The 20029-nt window shown below is 41.4% G+C and overlaps 1 protein-coding gene across 2 annotated transcripts in view; it reads left to right on the top strand.

Annotated features, from left to right (window-relative positions):
* Nucleotides 1-20029, top strand: part of llgl2 (LLGL scribble cell polarity complex component 2) — a 105705-nt gene that overhangs the window by 45828 nt on the left and 39848 nt on the right. Inside the window, exons 3-6 of one of the 2 annotated variants that reach the window (XM_078225453.1) lie at nt 4763-4884; nt 4994-5138; nt 11203-11300; nt 17685-17766. In XM_078225453.1, the coding sequence (XP_078081579.1) occupies nt 5091-5138; nt 11203-11300; nt 17685-17766 (228 nt within the window). In that variant the 5' untranslated portion in view covers nt 4763-4884; nt 4994-5090. The remainder of the gene's footprint in view (nt 1-4762; nt 4885-4993; nt 5139-11202; nt 11301-17684; nt 17767-20029) is intronic. The other variant, XM_078225452.1, reaches the window with a different exon arrangement.

Here is a 20029-nt window from a genome sequence, read left to right as displayed (position 1 = left end):
TGAAGTGGTTTATGCAAGTTCCAGAGTCCCGAAGTCCGAATCCAATGAGAAATTCTTTCATGTAGGCATTTTGAGTTTGGTTGGCTAGTGACTGAGGTCATAAGATTTGCTTTTCAGGTAGTGTCAATGTCACAAGGTGAACTAGATTGGTTCTGCAGGCGATGGTGTGAAATCTTGCAGTAAGAGTTTTAACAACACCAGGTTAAAGTCCAACAGGTTTATTTTATCTAGTTAGATGGTCAAGTTGGCCTGTCTGGATAGAACGAGCTTTTTTGTGACTTGCCATTTGGATGCTAAATTGGCAAACTGGTGCAGCTCAAAGGTAATATTTAACTCATCAAAAAGCCAGAGTCGTGGGTCATGCGACCTTCCTTCTCAGTGATTTAAAAGGAGATGTTTATCCAATGTCTGACAACAGCTTTGTTTTCAGGACTGATGTTACGGGTTGAAAGGGTGCTATTTTATATTGAGGCTCTGGCATTTGGAAGCCATTGTCTTCAGTGGACTGACTCTGCGAGCAAAATTGGCTTATGAAATGCAAATTGCCTTCCTGTAGCTCCCTTGAAATTGGTCTGACCAATCCCAGGTTGTCTGTTAGTTGCTCTTTGGGCATAATGAGATGTGATACTCCTGAAACTGAGAGGATAATTCTTTGTTCTGGAGTTTGCTGAGGATAACTCGCAGACAGAAGGTCACCATCTTAATTGTCTTTGTTCAGCAAGGCGGTCCAGTTTAAAAATGAGAAATAGCAATAAGGTTAAAGTTTTGAAAAATAAGTAATGTTGGATTTCTGTTCCATGTTGATGGAACCCAACATTTAGTTAATACCTGACTGTTAAAGCTTCATAACCAGTGGAACAGACTCTCTGATTTAAATCTCTCCTTATTTTGTCAGTGGCTGTACTTTTGAACATTATGGGTTCAGATCTCGTATCTTCACACATGGTAGGCTCACATTATGCAGTATTGAACAGTGCTATGGCAGATGTAAAAGATTCCATGGCACCCTTTGAAGAGGGGAAGGGAATACTGCTATCCTCACCCCTTTTCCCAACCAACACCAGTAGTAACAGATTAACTGGCCATTATTCATTAATTTACTCTTTGTAGGACTTTGTTTGGTGCTAAGTTCAGTCAAGGCTAGATTTTTCCTTCATTCCCCATCCCACCTTCCCCCTTACCACTCCTCATCTGCCTTTTCTTCAAGTCCCCCTATTTCTGTTTTCTTCTTTATCAAATGCATTTCATAAATTTAATTTTTGCACTAATCTTGACCATGGATACCTTCCAACATTTTTGATCCCAACTAAAATGTACACAACCTGCATCAGAATCAACACATCCTTGTGTATTTTTCCAACCAATGATTTTGATCTTTTATCCCACTGATCTTGGCTGAAGATGTGGAGACTCAGAAGCGTATAGCACTGATTCAGTACAATGCTACCTGGTTTGAGTGAATACAAATACAAAGGACCCAGAGATTACAACTCCTATGTTAGGGATATTACTTGTGTGGGAGGGTTGAAATATCTGTTTTATATTTTGTATTTCTTTGTAATTCCTCCCCATTTCCAACAGCATGTGTTTGTCCTACCCCAATATATCTATTCACGTCACCCATAATTAGAGCTCTGTTACCATCTCCCATTGATCCCTGGTGGTGAGGGTAACAGGGCTACTTCTAATATGGTACTGCCTCCTGCCACTCCTTAGACCTTTAACCTGTGTGTATGACTGAGCCAATGAACTGAAAAGTTACATCAATCAATAAATAAATACTTCCTACAAGAGGGGTTAAAGTCTGATCTTGGGCTCTGGGTTTCAGAGCCATCTTTGCAGGCTCTCTTTGGAGTTCTTGGTGCTGGGTGCAAACATCAGCTCGCTACTGAAGAGCCCCACACCTGTCTTTCCTAAAGAGAAATGGTGGTGCCACTGGCCTAAAGCAGGAAGAGTTGTGCTGGTGCTACATGTTTAGACATTGACCTCTGAGGCCACCTGCTGTCCAGTTTAAAAACTCATGATCCAAGGCATATTGATTGGGATGGGGTACCGATATAGTCAAAGCTCTGCTCTGACCTGCAAGTACTTGTCTCCTCTTCCTCCCAGAGTTTGAATGGTTCCTATTCTTGTAATGAATGGGAGCTTCTGCTTTCCACTGGCTTCCAACAGTTGGTCGGGTTGTTGCTTTTGTGTTGATATGTCAGAATGTGAGGCTGTTGCTTCCAGCTTAACAAAAGCAAACCATCATGCGTCAAAGTGTACAGTATGTTATATAAAACAGGCAGTGTGGGTTATCCTACACACAGCTCACTGCCATCACGAACAAAAGGGGTCAAGGCTTTTGTTTTATTGTGAATTATTTAGTGTTCCTGTATACTCTGTAAAATGATCACAAAATCTTCCATTGTGTTGAGGTCATGGACTATTTCAATGGTTCATTCACCTGTGATGATGTATCTCAAAAGGAGTTACTACTAGTGCCTGTATTTCCCAGGCTGAGTTTCTTTGTGTACAACATGAGACAGTGAGCATGACGGCCTCAGTTGCTGCATTAAAACAAATGCTGGCTTGACACAGACTAACGATATAAAGTTGGGCAGCACGGTGGCACAGTGGTTAGCACTGCTACCTCACAGCGCCAGGGATCCAGGTTCAATTCCGGCCTTGGGTCACTGTGTGGAGTTTGCACATTCTCCCCATGTCTGTGTAGGTTTCCTCAGGATGCTCCAGTTTCCTCCCACAGTCCAAATATGTGCAGGTTAGGTTTGGCCATGCTAAATTCACCCTAGTGTCAGGGGGATTAGCAGGGTAAATATGTAGGGTAACGGGAATAGGATTGTGGTTGATGCAGACTCGATGGGCTGAATGGCCTCCTTCTGCACTGTAGGGATTCTATGAAAGTTCTTGTGTCCCTTTAAATTATATGCAAAGGGACACAAAGCTTTACATCATTAGTCTGTTATCTCTGTACAATTATCAGAACATTTCCATATACAAGATTCCTAACTTGCAAAGAGCTCTGACAATGGAGAATTGATTGCAATTGTTTTCTTAATCAATAAAAAGCGTTTTATTTAAAACGCTTAACTTTAATGGCCACATGTAGGAGTTGAAACAATGCCCCTGAGATTAGGAATCTGATTATCATCCAACTGAGGCATCTGGGTTATGAAGGTCTATATACATAAAGCCTTCACACACTAGGTGAAAAAATAGCATTTAAATTATTTATTTTGTTTACTTCCATGGTCTTATTTATTATGGCAAGTTAATTGACGATCAGTGTGGGGAATAAGGTTCCTCTGTAGATGCAGCCATTTCTCTACATTTATCATTGCAGAGTTTTAATAATACATCCACTGCCAATCACAGCCCCAACATGCATTCAATGATATAAATGGGCAGCTTTACAAAATCGGATTTTGTATGGTAATTTGGATTTAGAGAAGTTCGCTCCTACCACCAGTGTCGGGAACAATTGGACATGCACTGACAGAGGCAGTGTGGGTCAAGTGCACATTTGCAACTGTTTGTGCCACATTTGTGGATGGTGGCAGGAATTGGTGGTTTCAGGACTTGTTCACCTTATCGAAGGTGCATTTGTGGCCTCATTCCTGGCTGAATACTCACATTCCCAGCAGCACTGCATGAGTTGATGATGACTCCAATTCATCTTGTTTTGTGTGTGTGTCATTCTGCTATTCTCCCCTCCCTTGCTAAATGCTTTCTTTATTTTTCTGGGTGGCAATCAATTTGCTGGGTGTTTGGGGTTTGAAAGGTCTCTGAGGTAGGTCAGCTAAGATGTAAGACAGTGAATTATTGAATAACACAGGCCAGCAGAGCGCCATGCTTGCTTCCTGGATTGAGTGAGTAGTTCTCTGTTGGGATAGGGAATGGACCCTTGCAACAGGCCTTGCCCCTGGACGTTCTTGGGAGGAAATCTGTATTTTCATTTCTCATTCTGTTTGTGACACTGCTGGAAAGCGGGTATGTAGTTATTTAGCGTGAATGAATTGGTGCTGGATTTCGATGCCCCAGATTGCCCAGGATTCTGCTCATATTGTCTTTCAGGCTACAGCTATGTGAAGAAAGATTGTTTGGATGATCCGCTGGAAGGAAACTGTTGCATGTGGAGCTAAAACCCATATGCAGCAGTTTCGCTCCAGGAAAGGAGAGCAGTAATTCGGTAGAGTTTGAGGAATTAGCCCTAACTCTGCATGTAATACGTTTTTGTGAAGTTCTACTGATTATGGCTGAACTACACCGACCAGGGTCCAGTCCTCACTGTGGCTGAGGTTAACATTTAAAAAATAATCTTTGGGTCAGCACTAGTGCCTGGACCCTGAGCCCACCCAGACTCAGCACCTTCAGGAGAGGGGGGGGGGGGCGGGGGGGCTCGTAAGAGAGGGGAACAGCACATCTGGAAAAACAATTTGGTAAATAAGGAAATGTTGCTAATGATCTATATTTGAACATCAGATGTTAGACACGAGCGGAGGGTAGTAGGAGTGCTGTGTTTGAAATGTGCTTCTGTAAACATTGAGTTGGGTTAATTATTGCTGACTCCGAGTGCCAGCCAGCTGGGAATGATGTCACCTCAGTAGCCTGAGCTTTACAAAGAGCGTGTTGTTGGATGATCGGCATCTGGGCAGGGCTTGGTGCAGATGAGAGTACCTGTCACTAGGGGCACCGAGAACTAGAGAGAAAGGTATCTCTGACTGTGAACTAACTAACCATCCATATAATTTTTTTTCTATAGGAACTAAACAATTGATAGTTGTGCTGAAGCTCCACTAAACTGGAACAATGAAGAGATTCCGAAGACACGGACATGAGCTACACCGAGAACGCATCAAACAGGACTTGTTCCAGTTTAACAAGGTCAGTCAGCTTCCCCACCTCCCCTGAATGAACTGATCTCGCTGAGTACAGTTCTGTTGATTCTGGCATTTTGCTGTTATCCTGCCTAACCAACTGTTATTTCTTTCAGCCTAGCCTGTTAGCAGGCTATAATTCTCAGATATCAGAGCTAAACCCATTTCTGGTGTCCTGTAAACACATTCTAGTGGCTGTCTATAGATGGGGAAATGGAACAGCCTTCTTCTGGAGAACAAAGTCCCACAAACAGCTGTGAGGTGAATGGCCAGATTTTCTGTTTTGGTGCTGGTTGAGAGAGAAATATTGATCAAGACACCTGGAGCGCTTGCTGCTTTCAGATAATGCCTTGAAATTTTTTAGGATCCACTTGAATGGATTCAACATTGCATTCAAAAGATACATTTCTTTGTGCTCAGTATGGCACTGAAGAGTCATCTGAGATGGTGTTCAAATCTAGGGCTAGAACGGAAATCTGTGGCATGAGTCCAAGTAACTTTCCATGAACCAGAAAGGATTTTTTTAAAAATTAGTTAGGACAGAGCTTCTTGAGCTGTTGTTGTTGCACTCCAATTGAGTCCTGTTGACTGTTGCAGGTTGACTGCTAGCACAGACTGAAGTGATCTTCCTCTTTTTTTTTTTCCCCAACCCATGGAAGTTTCCTACCACACAACTAACCATGACTTCTCTTGTTCAAAGGTGTGGCATAGATCCCCTTCCACGTCTGGGTAGATGGTTGGATTCCACAATACTAGAATGTTCTGTGGACCCTTTCAGTGTCAGATTTGATCTAATATCTGCTCCCGTCATTCTTTACTGTGGCAGAAGGCGTTAAAACAGTTTCACTTCAATCGTTTTCCCACTTGTAATAGTTGCTAATGCCTGACACCAAGACGGAGGCCAAGACCTTTTCTTTATTTTTTTCATGGGATGAGTGTCACTGCCTTAAGCCCGCAATTGTTGTCTTCCCTAATTGCCCTTGAACTGAACATTTCAGCGGGTGGTTATGAATCAACTAGATTGTTGTGGGCCTGGAGTCGCATGTAGACCAAACTGGATAAGGATGATAGATTTCCTTCCCTCAAGGATGATAGTGAATCAGATGGGTTCATGATAGTTTCATGGTCACAGTTACTGCACAGTAAGAAGTCTCTCAACAACAGGTTAAAGTGCAACAGGTTTATTTGGAATCACGAGCTTTTGGAGCACTGCTCCTTCATCAGGTTAGTTCACAAACACAGCATATGTAGGCGAAGACACAACTGCTAGATAATTACAGATTGGAATGTGAAGAATGGTTGGAATGCAAGTCTTTACAGGTAATCAAGTCTTTACTGTATAAACAGTAAAGGGGATAATAGGTTAAAGAGGTGTGAATTATCTCAAGCCAGGACATTTAATAGGATTTTGCAAGCCCAGGCAGTATGGTGGGAGTTACAAGTAGTGTGACATGAACCCAAGATCCAGGTCTCAACTGTCCTGGCTTGAGACAATTCACACCTCTTTAACCAGTCATTATCCCTCTCTCCAGTCTTTTCACATTCCAATCTGTAATTATCTTGCAATTGTGTCTCTGACTATATATGCTGTGTTTATGAACTAACCTCTACTCGCCTGATGAAGAAGCAGCGCTCCGAAAGCTCGTGTTTCCAAATAAACCTGTTGGACTTTAACCTGGTGTTGTGAGACTTCTTACTGTGCCCATTCCAGTCTAAAGTCGGCATCGCCACATCACAGTTACTGCAATTAACTTCTAATATTCCAGAATTATTAATTGAAATTAAATCTGATCACCTGCAATGATAGATTTCAACCCATGTCCCTACACTAGCCTGGCCCTCTGGATTACTAGTTCAATGGCGTTATCACTACACCACCATCTCTCCCTCAAAGATGCTTGATTTCAAATACAAACATCTTATGGAATACGTTTGATCAAGATTTAGAATCTATTTGGTCTTGAGTCACTTTTTATTGAGTTATAGTATTTACAAACTGAATTGTTTATTTCACATTGTCTGGAGTCTTTTGAATAAAGGCAGTCAGGCAGGTGCACATGATGAGGAAAGCAAACTGGATATGTTTAATAAATTTTGTATACCACAGCATGAGCTCGGTCATAACAAATAAGAACAGGAGTAGACCATTTAGTCCATCAAACCTGGTCTGTTATTTGATAATATGGCCGATCTGATTGTGACCTTATCTCCACTTTGACTCCCGTGTCAATCAAAAATCTATCTGATCAGCCTTGAATATATTCAGTGACCAAACCTCCACTGCAACTCTCTTCCACAGAGAGCAAAGATGAAGAACCCTTGATAATTGTTTTCATCTCCACCTTAAATGGGAGATCCTTTATTTTGAAACTGTGTCCCTTAGTTCTAGATTCCCCCAGGAGATGAAACCGCCTCCCAGCATCTACCCTGTCAAGCTCCATTGGAATCTTATATGTTTCAATAAAGTTCATTCAGTCTTCTAAACTCCAATAGGTATAGGCTCGACAGTTCCTCATAAAGCAAACTCCTTCAACCCAGAAATCAGCCTAATGAACGTTCTTTGAACAGATTCGAATGCAAGTATATTATTTTTTTAAGTAGGAAGAACAAAGTTGTACAAGTACTCGAGGTGAAGTCTCACTAATGCAGCTGTAGCAAGAATTCCCTACTTTTAGACAGCATCCTTCTTAGTGAAGACCAACATTCCATTTGCTTGCATGCTCACTTTTTGTGATGTGCAAGAATACCCAGATCCCTCTACTGCAGCATTCTGCTGTCTCTCTTTATTTAAGTTATAATATTCAGCATTTTGATTCTTCTTACTAATGTGCCTCACATTTTCCCACATTATACTCTTATCTGCCAACTTTTTGTCCACTCACTTAACTGATCTATATATCTTTGCAGACTCTTTGTATCCTCACAACTCCATTTCCTACCTTTCTTTATTTCATCAGCAAATTTAGTTACAATACACTTGTGGCATAGTGGCAGTGGTTAGCACTGCTGCCTCGCAGCACCAGAGATCCGGGTTCGATTCCTGGCTTGAAGACACTGTCTGTGTGGTGTTTGCACGTTCTCCCTGTGTGCATTGGTTTCCTCCGGGTGCTCCGGTTTCCTCCCACAGTCCAAAGATGTGCTGGTTAGGTGCATTGGCCATGCTAAATTCTCCCTCAGTGTACCCAAACAGACGCTGGAGTGTGGCGACTAGGGGATTTTCACAGTAACTTCATTGCAGTGTTAATGTAAGCCTACTTGTGACTAATAAATAAACTTGAACTCAATCCCTTATCCAAGTCCTTAATATAGATTGCAAATAGTTGAGGCCCCAGCAATGATTCCTGGAGTACTCATCTAGTTACTATTTGCCGAGTTGAAAATGACCCATTTATCCCAATTCTGTTGGTGACTCTATCCCCTATTCATGCTAATCTATCACCCCCAACACCATGAGCTCTTACTTTGTGCAGTAAATTGCCTCTTAGTGTCCCCAAGATGTGTAGGTTAGGGGGATTAGTGGGGTTACTTGGGATGGGATGGGATGGGCTTGGTTAAGATGTCCTGTCAGTGGAAATAGAAAGTGGCATTTTACCGAATGCCTTTGGAAATTCAAATATGCTACATCCATTGGTTCCCCTTTTATTCAACAAGCTTGCTACATCCTCAAAAAACTGTCCGACACATTTCTCTTTTTACAAACCCATTTGACTCTGCCTGATTGTATTATGATTCCTAAATGTCCTGCTACTGCCTCCTTATTAATCGATTTTTATTTCTAATGACTGCTGTTGGTCAAACTGGCCCATAGTTTCCTGCTTTCTATTTCCATCCTTTTCTTAAATAGTGATGTCAAATTTGCGGCTTTCCAATCATAGAATCATAGTGCAGGAGGCCATTCGGCCTATAGAGACTGCACGGACTCATTGACAGGGCATCTTACCCAGGCCCATCCCATCCCTGTAACCTACACATCTTGGGGCATTAAGGGGCAATTTAGCATGGCCAAACCACTTAACCTGCATATCGTTGGACTGTGGGAGGAAACCGGAGCACCCAGAGGAAACCCACGCAGACACAGAAGAATATTCAAACTCCACACAGTCACCCAAAGCTGGAATTGAACCCATGGTCCTCGGTGCTGTGAGGCAACAGTGCCAACCACTGGGCCACCATGCTGCCCACTGAGACCTTTCCAGAATCATGGGAATTTTGGAAGATTACAGCAAATGTCTCTTCTATATCTGCAGCCATTTGTTTTAAGAAGGATTCAGGCATTTGGGACCAGAGGACTTGTCAGCCTTTAGTGCCATTAGTTTTCTTAAAACAATCATGAGAGGAAAAATCACTAAGGTTCTCTTCCCCCCCCCCCACTTTTTTTCTTTTTGCTTTTCCATTTTTCTTGAGATGCTTTCTGTCTTCTATTGTGAAGATAGCTGCAAAATATTTGTTCAAAGTCCCTGCTATTTCCTTGTTGCATGTTATTAATTCCCCAGTCTTGCCCTCTAAGGGACCAACACTTACTTTAGCTATTCTCTTTTTTTATACTTGAAGCTTTACCATCTACTTTTATATTTCCTGCTAGTTTTATCTCCTGCTCTAATTTTCCATTTTTATGTTTTTGTCATCCTTTGCCAGTTTCTGAAATGTTTCCAATTTTTTGGCCTACCGCTAATCTTTTCTTTATGGTACATTTTTGTTCTCAATTAGATACCATCCTTAAGTTCCTTTAGTTAATCGTAGACGGTGTATCTTTTTCATAGTATCTTCCAAAGTGGGATACCTCTTAGTTGAGACTGAAATATCTGCTTAAACATCTGCCACTGCTTCTCTACTAAAGTTTTGTTTATTAATCACAAGTAAGGCTTACATTAACACTGCAATGAAGTTACTGTGAAATTCCCCTAGTCACCAGAATCCGGCGCCTGTTCAGGTCAATCCACCTAACCAGCATGTCTTTCAGAATGTGGGAGTAAACCGGAGCACCCAGAGAAAACCCATGCAGACACTGGGAGAATGTGCAAACTCCACACAGACAGTGACCCAAGCCAGAAATCGAACTTGGGGCCCGGGCGCTGTGAAGCAACAGTGCTAACCACTGTGCTACTGTGCCGCCCTATATCATTTATCATTTGACTTGCCAACTCTGTCTTCATATCCTTCTAATTACCTTAATTTAAGTTTAAGACACTAGTTTTAAGCTCAAATTTCTCACCCTCAAACTGAATGTGAATTTCTTTCGTGTTATGATCACCCTTACCTAAATAATACTTTACTGTGAGATCATTAATGAATCCTGTGTCATTACACACCCTCGTTCATTCCAGAATGTATTGTTCTAAGAAGCTGTCCCTAATACATTCTGTGAACATTTAAGGCTGCTTTTGCCAATTTGGTTCATCCAATCTATACGAAGATTAAAATCACCCCCAATTATTACAGTATATTTCTTACAAGTCCAGGCTTAAAGCACAAATTGCAAAAGATTGCCATGCAAGTACAGCAATAATTAGGAAATTATTGTTTATCGTGAGGGGAACAGAATCCAAAAGTAGGGAGGTTATGCTTCAGTTGTGTAGTGCAACCACATCTAGAGTACTGTGTATAGTTTTGGTCTCCTTATTTAAGGAAAATTATATGTGCGTTGGAAGCAGTTTAGAGAAGGTTTACTAGACTAATACCTGGAATGGGCAGGTTGCCTTGACTTGATTGAACTATATAAGATCCTGAGGGGCCTTGACAGGATGGATGTTTTCCCTTGTGAGTGCATCTAAAACTAAGGGTCACTAATTAAAAAATGTGTTGCCCATTTAAGATTGAGATGAGGAGAATTTTTTTTCTGAGGGTTGAGTCTTCCAATCATGCCAAGATTCTTGATGAACGAATCAGTCATAGTCATGAATGTGGGGTTGAGGTTCCAATGTGATCAACTATGATCTTATTGAATGATGGAGCAGGCTTGAGGGGCCGAGTGGCCTACTCCTCCTAATTGATATGTTTATATGTATGTTCATGTTGGAATCCTAGTAGTGGAATTTGTACATGATCCAAGAAGCAGTGTTTCAATTGGATATCAGTAGGTGAAATGGAAGTTTCTTGTTTTTCAATTCCACAAAAATACAGATTTCTTAAATTGGACAATCTTTTTGCACGGTACCATGTCAACTGTGTGAATGGTAACATGTTGAATTGAATACTGATATTTGACTTGTGCAGGGGCTGACATTTGCTCAGGTTGTCACTCACCAAAGTTGTATAGACAAGGTTCTCAAACATTCTATGCTGACTGTGTAGTTATTACAAAGTGGTTTTCCTTTCCTTCCCACAGACTGTGGAACATGGATTTCCGCATCAGCCTAGTGCGTTGGCATACTGTTCGAGTCTTCAGCTCATGGCCATTGGAAGTCGATCAGGAGCCTTCAAGATGTATCTTTTCACATGCAATTTAAATATGTTTGCTTTGGGATTTCATTGACCTCCAGCTTGCTGGATGGTGATGTAGTTGGATATTTTTTTCCCCACCATTATAACATGGGAAGAACTGCCAAACCTTCAATTCCAGTTGCTTCAGTTAATTCCTCCCATGATCATGGGCTGTTACCAGACTAAGCGCTGCTATCTGTTAATGATGCATTGTATGTAAAGGAGGTGAATCTCATTACTGCAGGTCCTGGACTCCAAGCAGCCACAGATACTCATGGGGTTACTTCTGATTGACCCAATAGATACTAAATGTAACAGTGAATAACAAGGCTCCAAGGCCACAAGTTTCCACACTTGAGCACGATTTCTAAAGCTTTGTTTATTTATTAGTCACATATTAACACTTATATTAACACTACAATGAAGTTACTGTGAAATTTCCCTAGTTGCCACTGTCCGGTGCCTGTTCAAGTCAATGCACCTAACCAGAATGTCTTTCAGAATGTGGGAGGAAACTGGAGCACCCGGAGGAAACCCACGCAGACATGGGGAGAATGTACAAACTCCACACAGACAGTGACTCAAGCCAGGAATCGAACCCGGGTCCCTGGTGCTGTGAGGCAGCCGTGCTAACCACTGTGCTACCGTGCCGCCCATTTCTTCAAGCCCAACAATATTAAACTTATTGGTAGTCACTTTGTCTCTGTGCTACCCTGAGAGTTGAACTACATGTGGTGAAGAACAAGAGGGACAGTACTTGAACAAATTCTTTTTAAAAACGTTGTTACTCCAAGCACAGGAACATTTTCACTGAGTCGTCGCAGTCACGAGGGAGTAGATATTTTGTTTTACCCTTGACTGAAATCAGCAAGAAGATGCACATGGTCTTCCAAGTGTGTTGGTGCTGTGGGAGTAATGATGAAGTGAAGCCTCACCATCCTCTGCTTATCCTTATTTGATATGTTAAGAGTGTAAGCCATCAAGATCTTTGGCCATCTGCTCACATTCTGAAGCAGTTGAGTCCTGGGCAACACACATTGGAGGGAGAGTTTCAGAGAATTTTGTTAGTGTATGGAATCTCTGACCAAAACAAGCAAAAGTCAAATAGTCTTGAAAAATAAATATTTAGATGAGTTTTGGGGAAATGGGATTAAGCGGATAGCCTTTTCGGAGAAAACAACATGGGTCTCATGGGCTAAATTGGTTTCCTATACTATAAAATGGTGAGTCTTAGTGGTGACCGCTTCTTTTTATTAACTGCCTTAAGCTCCATTTTCTTTCCTTTTTTTTTCTTCCCACCTGATGTTGCAGTGTAACCCTAGGAATCACTGAGACATTTGTACAACACATGACTTTGAGCTCTTTATAACTCTCGATACTCTACTAAAAAAGCTGAAAACAGAAGTGGGGATATGCAACTTGATATTGATCGGGGCCAATGTACCTTCCCTCTTGAGGTTTTACTGCTCTGCATTGAACCACAATTTGTCTCGGATCTTTGTCACAAAGTCCACTTCACTTGGAAGTTTCCACTGAAGTTTGCCCAGGTGGATTCCAGGAACTGGAACATATGCTTATGGTCTGCAGCTGGAGACTCTACTAGCCCCATACTATGCACAAATTACACAAACACTCCATTACAAGCAGCAATTGTTGATGGATTTCCAAAGCGCACTCTAAGTTGCCACACAAATGGTTTGATTGAGTTATGGGTGATATATTAGCACGGATGAAGGATTGGTTGATGGACAGGAAGCAAAGAGTAGGGATAAGTGGCATTTTCAAGTTGGCAGAGTGTAAACACTGTCATGGAGGATCAATATTAGGGCCTCAGCTATTTGCAGTCTGTATTAATGACTTTGAAGGGACCAAATAGTCGGATATAGCTGAGGCCAAAACGTTGTCTGAATTCAAGAAGAAATTTGATATAACTCTTGGGATTAAAGGGATCAAGCGATAGGGGAGGCAGGGGGGATCAGGATATTGAATTCGATGATCAAGATGAATGGCGGAGCAGGCATGAAGGGCCCAATGGCCTTCTCCTGCTTTAGTTTCTATGTTTCTAAATTTGTTGTTGATACAAAAATACCTTCGACTTTCAAGGTATCGTTAATAATGACTTGCAGCTAGTTTGACTTTTGGATGCAACTCTGTCACTGTAGAACAACTTATGGCTGGTTTTAAAAACCAGCAAAATATGGCTGTCTCATCATGTGACTTTTTCCCAAGTCCAAAGTCATTTTCCAAATAAGTGGGTGGTTAGGTCAATTATGCATCGTGTGCAGTGGATTTCACACCTTGAGAGTTTGAGACAGCTAGTGGATTTGTATCTGAATGACCCATTCTATTTGAAATGAGCCCAATCCCGTGATGCCTAATTTTGTGCCATAACCTCTAGGGTACCATCTTATTTAATAGTTACTGAAATTTCAAATATACTACTACATTGACTCCATCAGTTGCAGTGTCACACTCGGGTGAGAGATGCAGGATCAGAACAGGATTGGTAAAGAGACTAATAATGTATAGAATAAGGAAAAGCCATATAATGAAAATGCACAGAAACTGAATCTTTCTAGCAAGTGCAATAGACCTGAGGATAACGATAGGAAGACAACAGGAAGGTCTGTCAGAATGTTAACCAATGCATTCACTTTGGAGAAGGAGGTTTCCAGAGGAGGGAATGCGTAATCGTTGCAAATTACCCTTTTTTAAAAAAAAGTTTGCCATTGGCTGGCTACTGTCATATCTCTAGCTTCCCAATCTGTGCATCTCATACTCATGTTTACTTTGCTCTGATTTAAAGTCCTAGTTTTGGACTTAATAAAAAATCAATTTTGACTCTGTGATCACTTGCCCAGTGACTCCTTCATAACAAGTTTCAAAGTTATCCCGTCTCATTGCACTAACTTAGATCTAAACTTATAACTTAGATTGGTATCTAAAGGAATCAACAAAAAGAAAACTACTTTGAAAGCTTTTATCTCCACTCTGAGTGCAAATTTTATTGCCCTTTTTGTGTACTTTTTAGGTCTACCCGAAGAGATTCTACATCTCTCTCTCTCTCTCTCTCTCTTTTCTCTCTCTCTCCCTCTCTCTCTCTCTCTCTCTCTCTCTCTCCCCCCCCCCCCCCCCCCCCCCCCCATATGAACTAGATCCTATCCAGGCTGGCCCCTCTTCCATTTTTCCCATTTCTTTTCTAAAGACTAATTATCCAGAAATATTTCATTTTCAACCTTTGATCACACTGGAATCTCATCTCTAATGACCATTAGATAAAACTTGCTCATTTCTGTGTGTAATATTGAATTATCTATTTGGATACAATTGCTTCTTGCATTCACATATAATAGCTTGGATGTTCTGGCCCCTCCTGCCAGCAAGATCTTCTGGTCCCACGGAAGGCAGCCTCCCACGTCGAGTTCCCTGGTGGTGAGATGGGCAAACCACGCAAAATGCCATAAATATCAGCAGGGCAAGAGATCCTACCGGCAGCCAATGGCAAGCCACCTCAGCTGCTGGAAAATGTGCCGCGGGGGCAGAAAATTCCACCCAATGCCTTCAACATTAATTATTTTCTCTATTGTTACCTAGTCATTAATACCCATAATCTCCAAGCTCTTGGTTCCTTGTCTACTCTGCTGATTTTACCCGATGTAGGAATGTTATGCAAGGTGAGTGAGCCATAGTAATAAGGATGTGTTTATTAATTGCTGAGAATTGATGGAATCTGCAGTCTATGCTCAAGAAGGCTCATTGTTAGGGATGAGTGGGTGTGTGCACTTTTGTTTGTTTGTTGTTTAAAATTATCTTGTGGTTATTTGTTTCACAATCCCATAACCATTATTATTGTACTCCACTTTGCACATCGCAGGGCCTGTTTAGTATTTTTTTTCAATTAACTTGATTGGAATTTCCTGTACGTTTTATGATTGTTTAAAAAAGCGTGCATATTGCCTTTATACACAGTGCAGTCCAATGTAGCACTGAGCTCCACAGACCAACAAGGATCCCCCAACTTCAGTTCCTGGTCTGTACCATCATGGGTGATGTGAAACGTGGAGGCTATAATCGCTTCCTGATGTTTGAGGGAGCAGAGTGAGTGGGAGATATGTTGGTATCTGGTGAGCTGCACTAGGATTGGCTCTCGTTTCTGACCAACTGTCACTCTTTCTTCCTTGTCTAGTCATTGGCCTACTTGAAGGTCACTCGACCTTTCCCCAAACATCCATCGCTCTTCTTCTTCTCCTAGCCCCTTCCTACCCTGACACTGTCCAACTTCAGCTCTACTAATAAAACCATCTTCTGAGCCTCTTCCCTGTGCATTACATTAACTGACCCTGGGTGAACTGGGTAAACGAGCTAAGATACAGGTCAGTAGATACACAGTGGCAGATATTCAAACAACTGATCCAAAATGCTCAGCTGGAGTTTATCCCAATCAAAAAGAGGGATTCCATGAGAAAGAGGCAAAATCCATGGTTATCAAAAGAGGTCTAAGATAATGTTAAATTGAAAAGCAAGATATCCAAGTAGCAAGGGATAGTGGCAGACCAAAGGACTGGGAAGATTTTAGGATCCAGCAGCAAAAGACTAAAAAGCTCAGAAGGGAGAAAATGAATTTTGAGAGAGAACTTGCATCCAGCATTAAAAGCAAACAGTAAGAGTTTCTATGAATATATAAATAAGAAGTAGGCGGATAAGGTAAATGTGGAACCTCTACTGAACGGGGCTGGTGAATTGGTAACAGCAAACAAAGAAATAGCGGATATGCTAAGTAACTTATTTTGCATCAGTCTTCACCATGGAAGACATTGCAAATATCCTGAAGGTATTGGATGGGCTGATTTCAAATAACAACATGGTAGAACTTACCCTATCCCATGTGATTGGGATTTTTGTATTAGAAAAACTCAATGGGCTAAAGGCGGGCAAGTTGCCAGAACCTGGTGAACTGCATGCTTGGGTTTTATTGGAAGTGGCTGCAGAGATAGTTAACCCATTGGTTGAAATTTTTCATAACTCGCTAGATTCCGCAAATCTAGTCAACATGTTTTTATGAAAGGTAAATCATGTTTGACAAATTTGCTCAAATTGTTTGAGGATGTAACCCCCCGGCCCCCCCACTATTGTTTGTTCCAGCTTCTCCAATTTCTTCATTAGCTATACTGTTAGACAAAATATTATCGGTCGGGGGTTCATGAAATGAACGCACCCGTGTTCTTTGACCCTTGTTATTTCTTGTTTCCACCTTGACTGATTATACTTCCTGCTCTTCTAAGCCAAGATCATTCCTCACTCCTGTCCATATGTTAAACTTTTTGTTATCAGGGCTACGCCCATCTTCTCCATTTTGTCTGTCTTCTCGATACAGGAGTACCCTGGAATATTTAGTTCCTAGTCTTAGTCATCATGCAGTCGCATAGATAAATCACATTTATGTCTTATTGTGCCATTAATTTGTCTATCTTGTTATGAAAGCGTCACACAGTCTGCTGAAACAACTTATAACTTTGATTTTTCACTATTGTCATTAGCTTTGTATCTTGGCCTAGTTGCAGGCTTCAGAGACTCTGAAAATTGATTGTTCCAGTAAATCTGTGACAAATTAACTAGGCCCTTTAGCCCTAGTCCACTGAGCTGGGATGAACAGTGAATCCCTCGCTTCCTATTTTGGCGGTTTCCCTGAGGAATTACTTAAGTACTTTCAAATTTGGGGAAAATATTTGGCTGTCACTAGTATTAAATCTGACTGCACTTGTGTGGCAGCCTCACTGCCCCGTGTTGGAGTAGAAAAGGTCTAATGGTGAGGACTGAATTTGCTGTGGTTACTGCTGTTTGTTTGCCTGGGAACTTCCACGATCACCCTGCATAATGAATTGTATTGATCTTTGTGTGTTGTCGTAACGTTCGGTTCACAGCACAGAAATGGGCTATTTGGTCTAGCAGGTTCATGTGGAGCATAAATACCTACAAGACACTCCTCAAACTCCACTTCCTTTTAATACTGTCAGCATAACCTTATGGTGCTCATTTTGTAAAGTGTGGTTTTAAGCTAAAATTCCATTTGGACACATTATGGAGACATAATCTCTAAGGCTTCGGGACAATTTAACAACACTGTTCAGACACTTTGCACCTGAGCCCCATCATCTCTGTAGTCCAGTGGGACTGAGGCTTGACATCAGCTTCCTGGGCATTATCCAGGAATGAACAATGAGCTGTATTTATTAGCAATGTTCCAGTGATGTCATTTTCCAATTGACCCCATGGTTTCAGAAATGTGGAGTCAACTTAAGCCAGGTCTGAAGAAAGTAATGAAATACTTGTGGACTTGAGTTTAAATATTATACAATGTATGTTGAGGTTCTTAACCTGTGGCTGTAGCTATGGAGCACCAGAGGTGGAGGTCATGGGCTTGCATGATGAGAATGCAGCTGTTACCCAGATTCACTTCCTACCAGAACAGGTAATGTGTTATTCTCTCTTTTTTTGTCACTTCATTTTCACATGTTGTTATTTCTTGTCTCCGCTCTTTCCTGATTGCACTAATTCCAAGGCTTAGTAGAATTGAAATGGCATCCATTTCAACTCGGGTCCAAGTGGAACAGTTTTACAGGACATTACAGGCAAGAATTAACTGGCATTCTGCTCCACTCTGTGGTGTACACTTTAAACCAGAGCTCACTGGAAATCGCAAACCTTTCAGTTTGCAATTCATTGTATAATTGTAATTTGAAGGGGTAGAGGAAGTGACAAGTGCAACAAGCCAGTAATGGGGACGGGAATCAGCCATTCGCCCCCTCTAGCTTGTTCTGCCATTAATGAGCACATGGTTGATCTGCAATCTAACTTCATATACCACCTCTGTTCCATATTTTTTAATACTTGTGGATAATAAAGACTTATCAATTTCAGTTTTAAAGTTAACAATTGAACTAGCATTCATTGCCATTTATGGAAGAGTTTCAAATGTCTCTATGCTTTTGTACATGGAAGTGTTTTCTAATTTCACTCCTGTAAGGTCTGGCTCTAATTTTGACTATGGTCTCTGGTCAGTTGCAGTTGTAACCAAATTTGATACACTGTAACACGGTGGCACAGTGCTGCCTCACAGCGCCAGGGACCAGGGTTCAATTCTGGCCATGGTGACAGGCTGTGTGGAGTTTGCGCATTCTCCCTGTGTCTGTGTGGGTTTCCTCCAGGTGCTCCAATTTCCTTCCACATTCCAAAGATGTGCAGGTTAGGTGGATTGGCCGTGCTAAATTGCCTCTTAGTGTCTTAAGATGTATAGGTTAGGGAGATAAGTGTGGAGTTATGGGGATAGGGCCTGGGTAAGATGTTCTATCGGAGAGTCGGTGCAGACTTGATGGGTCAAATAGCCTCCTTCTGCACTTTAGGGGATTCTTTAACTGCGTGACTGAGTTAATAGTGAATGTGTTGCTCTAATTAATCTTGGGGCATGAACACAATTAAACTTTAAACATCTCCAAAGTGGTGGTTGTGGGGGAGGGAAAGGAGAAACAGACAAATAAATGTAAAGAAAACAGATTGGGAGAACGGCCATGGCAAGCGGAGTGGACCAATGATGTTACTTCTGTTGATATTTGCTGGAATACGTCCAGCCTGAATTGGCAACCCTAATCATCATAACTTGACCAGAAAAATGACCCCACACTTGGGCTGAAGTTGCAGCAGGGAACAGGCCCGACTACTATGGAAATTATAATTGCTGCAGCATAGGTGGCCATGCCTTCAATTGCCTAGGCCCCAACCTTTAGAGTTCCCTCCCTACACCTCTGTGTATCTCTGCCTTGCTTTCCTCCTTTAAGACACTCCTTTAAACTTACCTCTTGGCAAAGCTTTTGGCCGTCTGATCAAATCTCAACTTGTGTGGCTCAGTATCGTGCTTTGTTTTATAATGCTCCTGTAAAGTACCTTGGGATGTTTCATGGCGTTAAAGATGTCATATAAATATAATTTGTTGTAACCCCTGCGTGCTTTCTGGGATTTTCTAAATTTTGTCCTTCCCATCAACACAATGTGACAATGAACAATAAATTTCATAGCGCCCACTCTGTGACAGAAACCTAGGGTCTTTGTTCATTTATGTTGTACATTCACAATGCTTGTATGTCATCACATTCTGCAACACTTGAATTCTCAGCATGGCCTGCACACATTTGGCACCTAGTGAATGAAGTAATAAACAGCTGTGAGTGATGCAGGAATTAGCCGCTTTCATGGTCACATTAAATCGACATTTCTCAAATGTATCATCAGGTTTTGTCAATTTTTAATTGTACTTTTACTAACCGTAATGGACACATGGATTTACTGTCAAAATTATGGATTTGATTGTTTGAATTGAAAATACATTTTTGGTGGGAGTAAATGCAGTGAATATAATCTTGGATTTTCAAAAGTTCACAACCAAGGTCAATAATTGTGGAGTCCTGAAACGGATAGTAATAGAAATAGCAAACTGGCAACAAAACAAAGTAGTAGATAAAGGAGTTTACTCAGACTGACAAATGATAGGAAGTGATGTTCCACAAGGATTGGTGCTGGTGCTACTATTGCCCAGTTACATAAATAGACTCTGGGATTGGAAGTATTTCAAAATTTGTGGGTGACACCAATTTGGGAGAAAAGAGTAAATATTGAAGAAGACTTGTGACGATATGCAAGAAGTTAATAAATTTGAAGAGCAGGCATGCGAAAAGTAAATT

This window comes from Mustelus asterias, chromosome 12 (assembly GCF_964213995.1).
Source record: "Mustelus asterias chromosome 12, sMusAst1.hap1.1, whole genome shotgun sequence".
In the NCBI taxonomy this organism is placed as follows: domain Eukaryota; kingdom Metazoa; phylum Chordata; class Chondrichthyes; order Carcharhiniformes; family Triakidae; genus Mustelus; species Mustelus asterias.
Note: the sequence above shows the minus strand (reverse complement) of the source record. Positions and strands in the feature narration are given on the sequence as shown.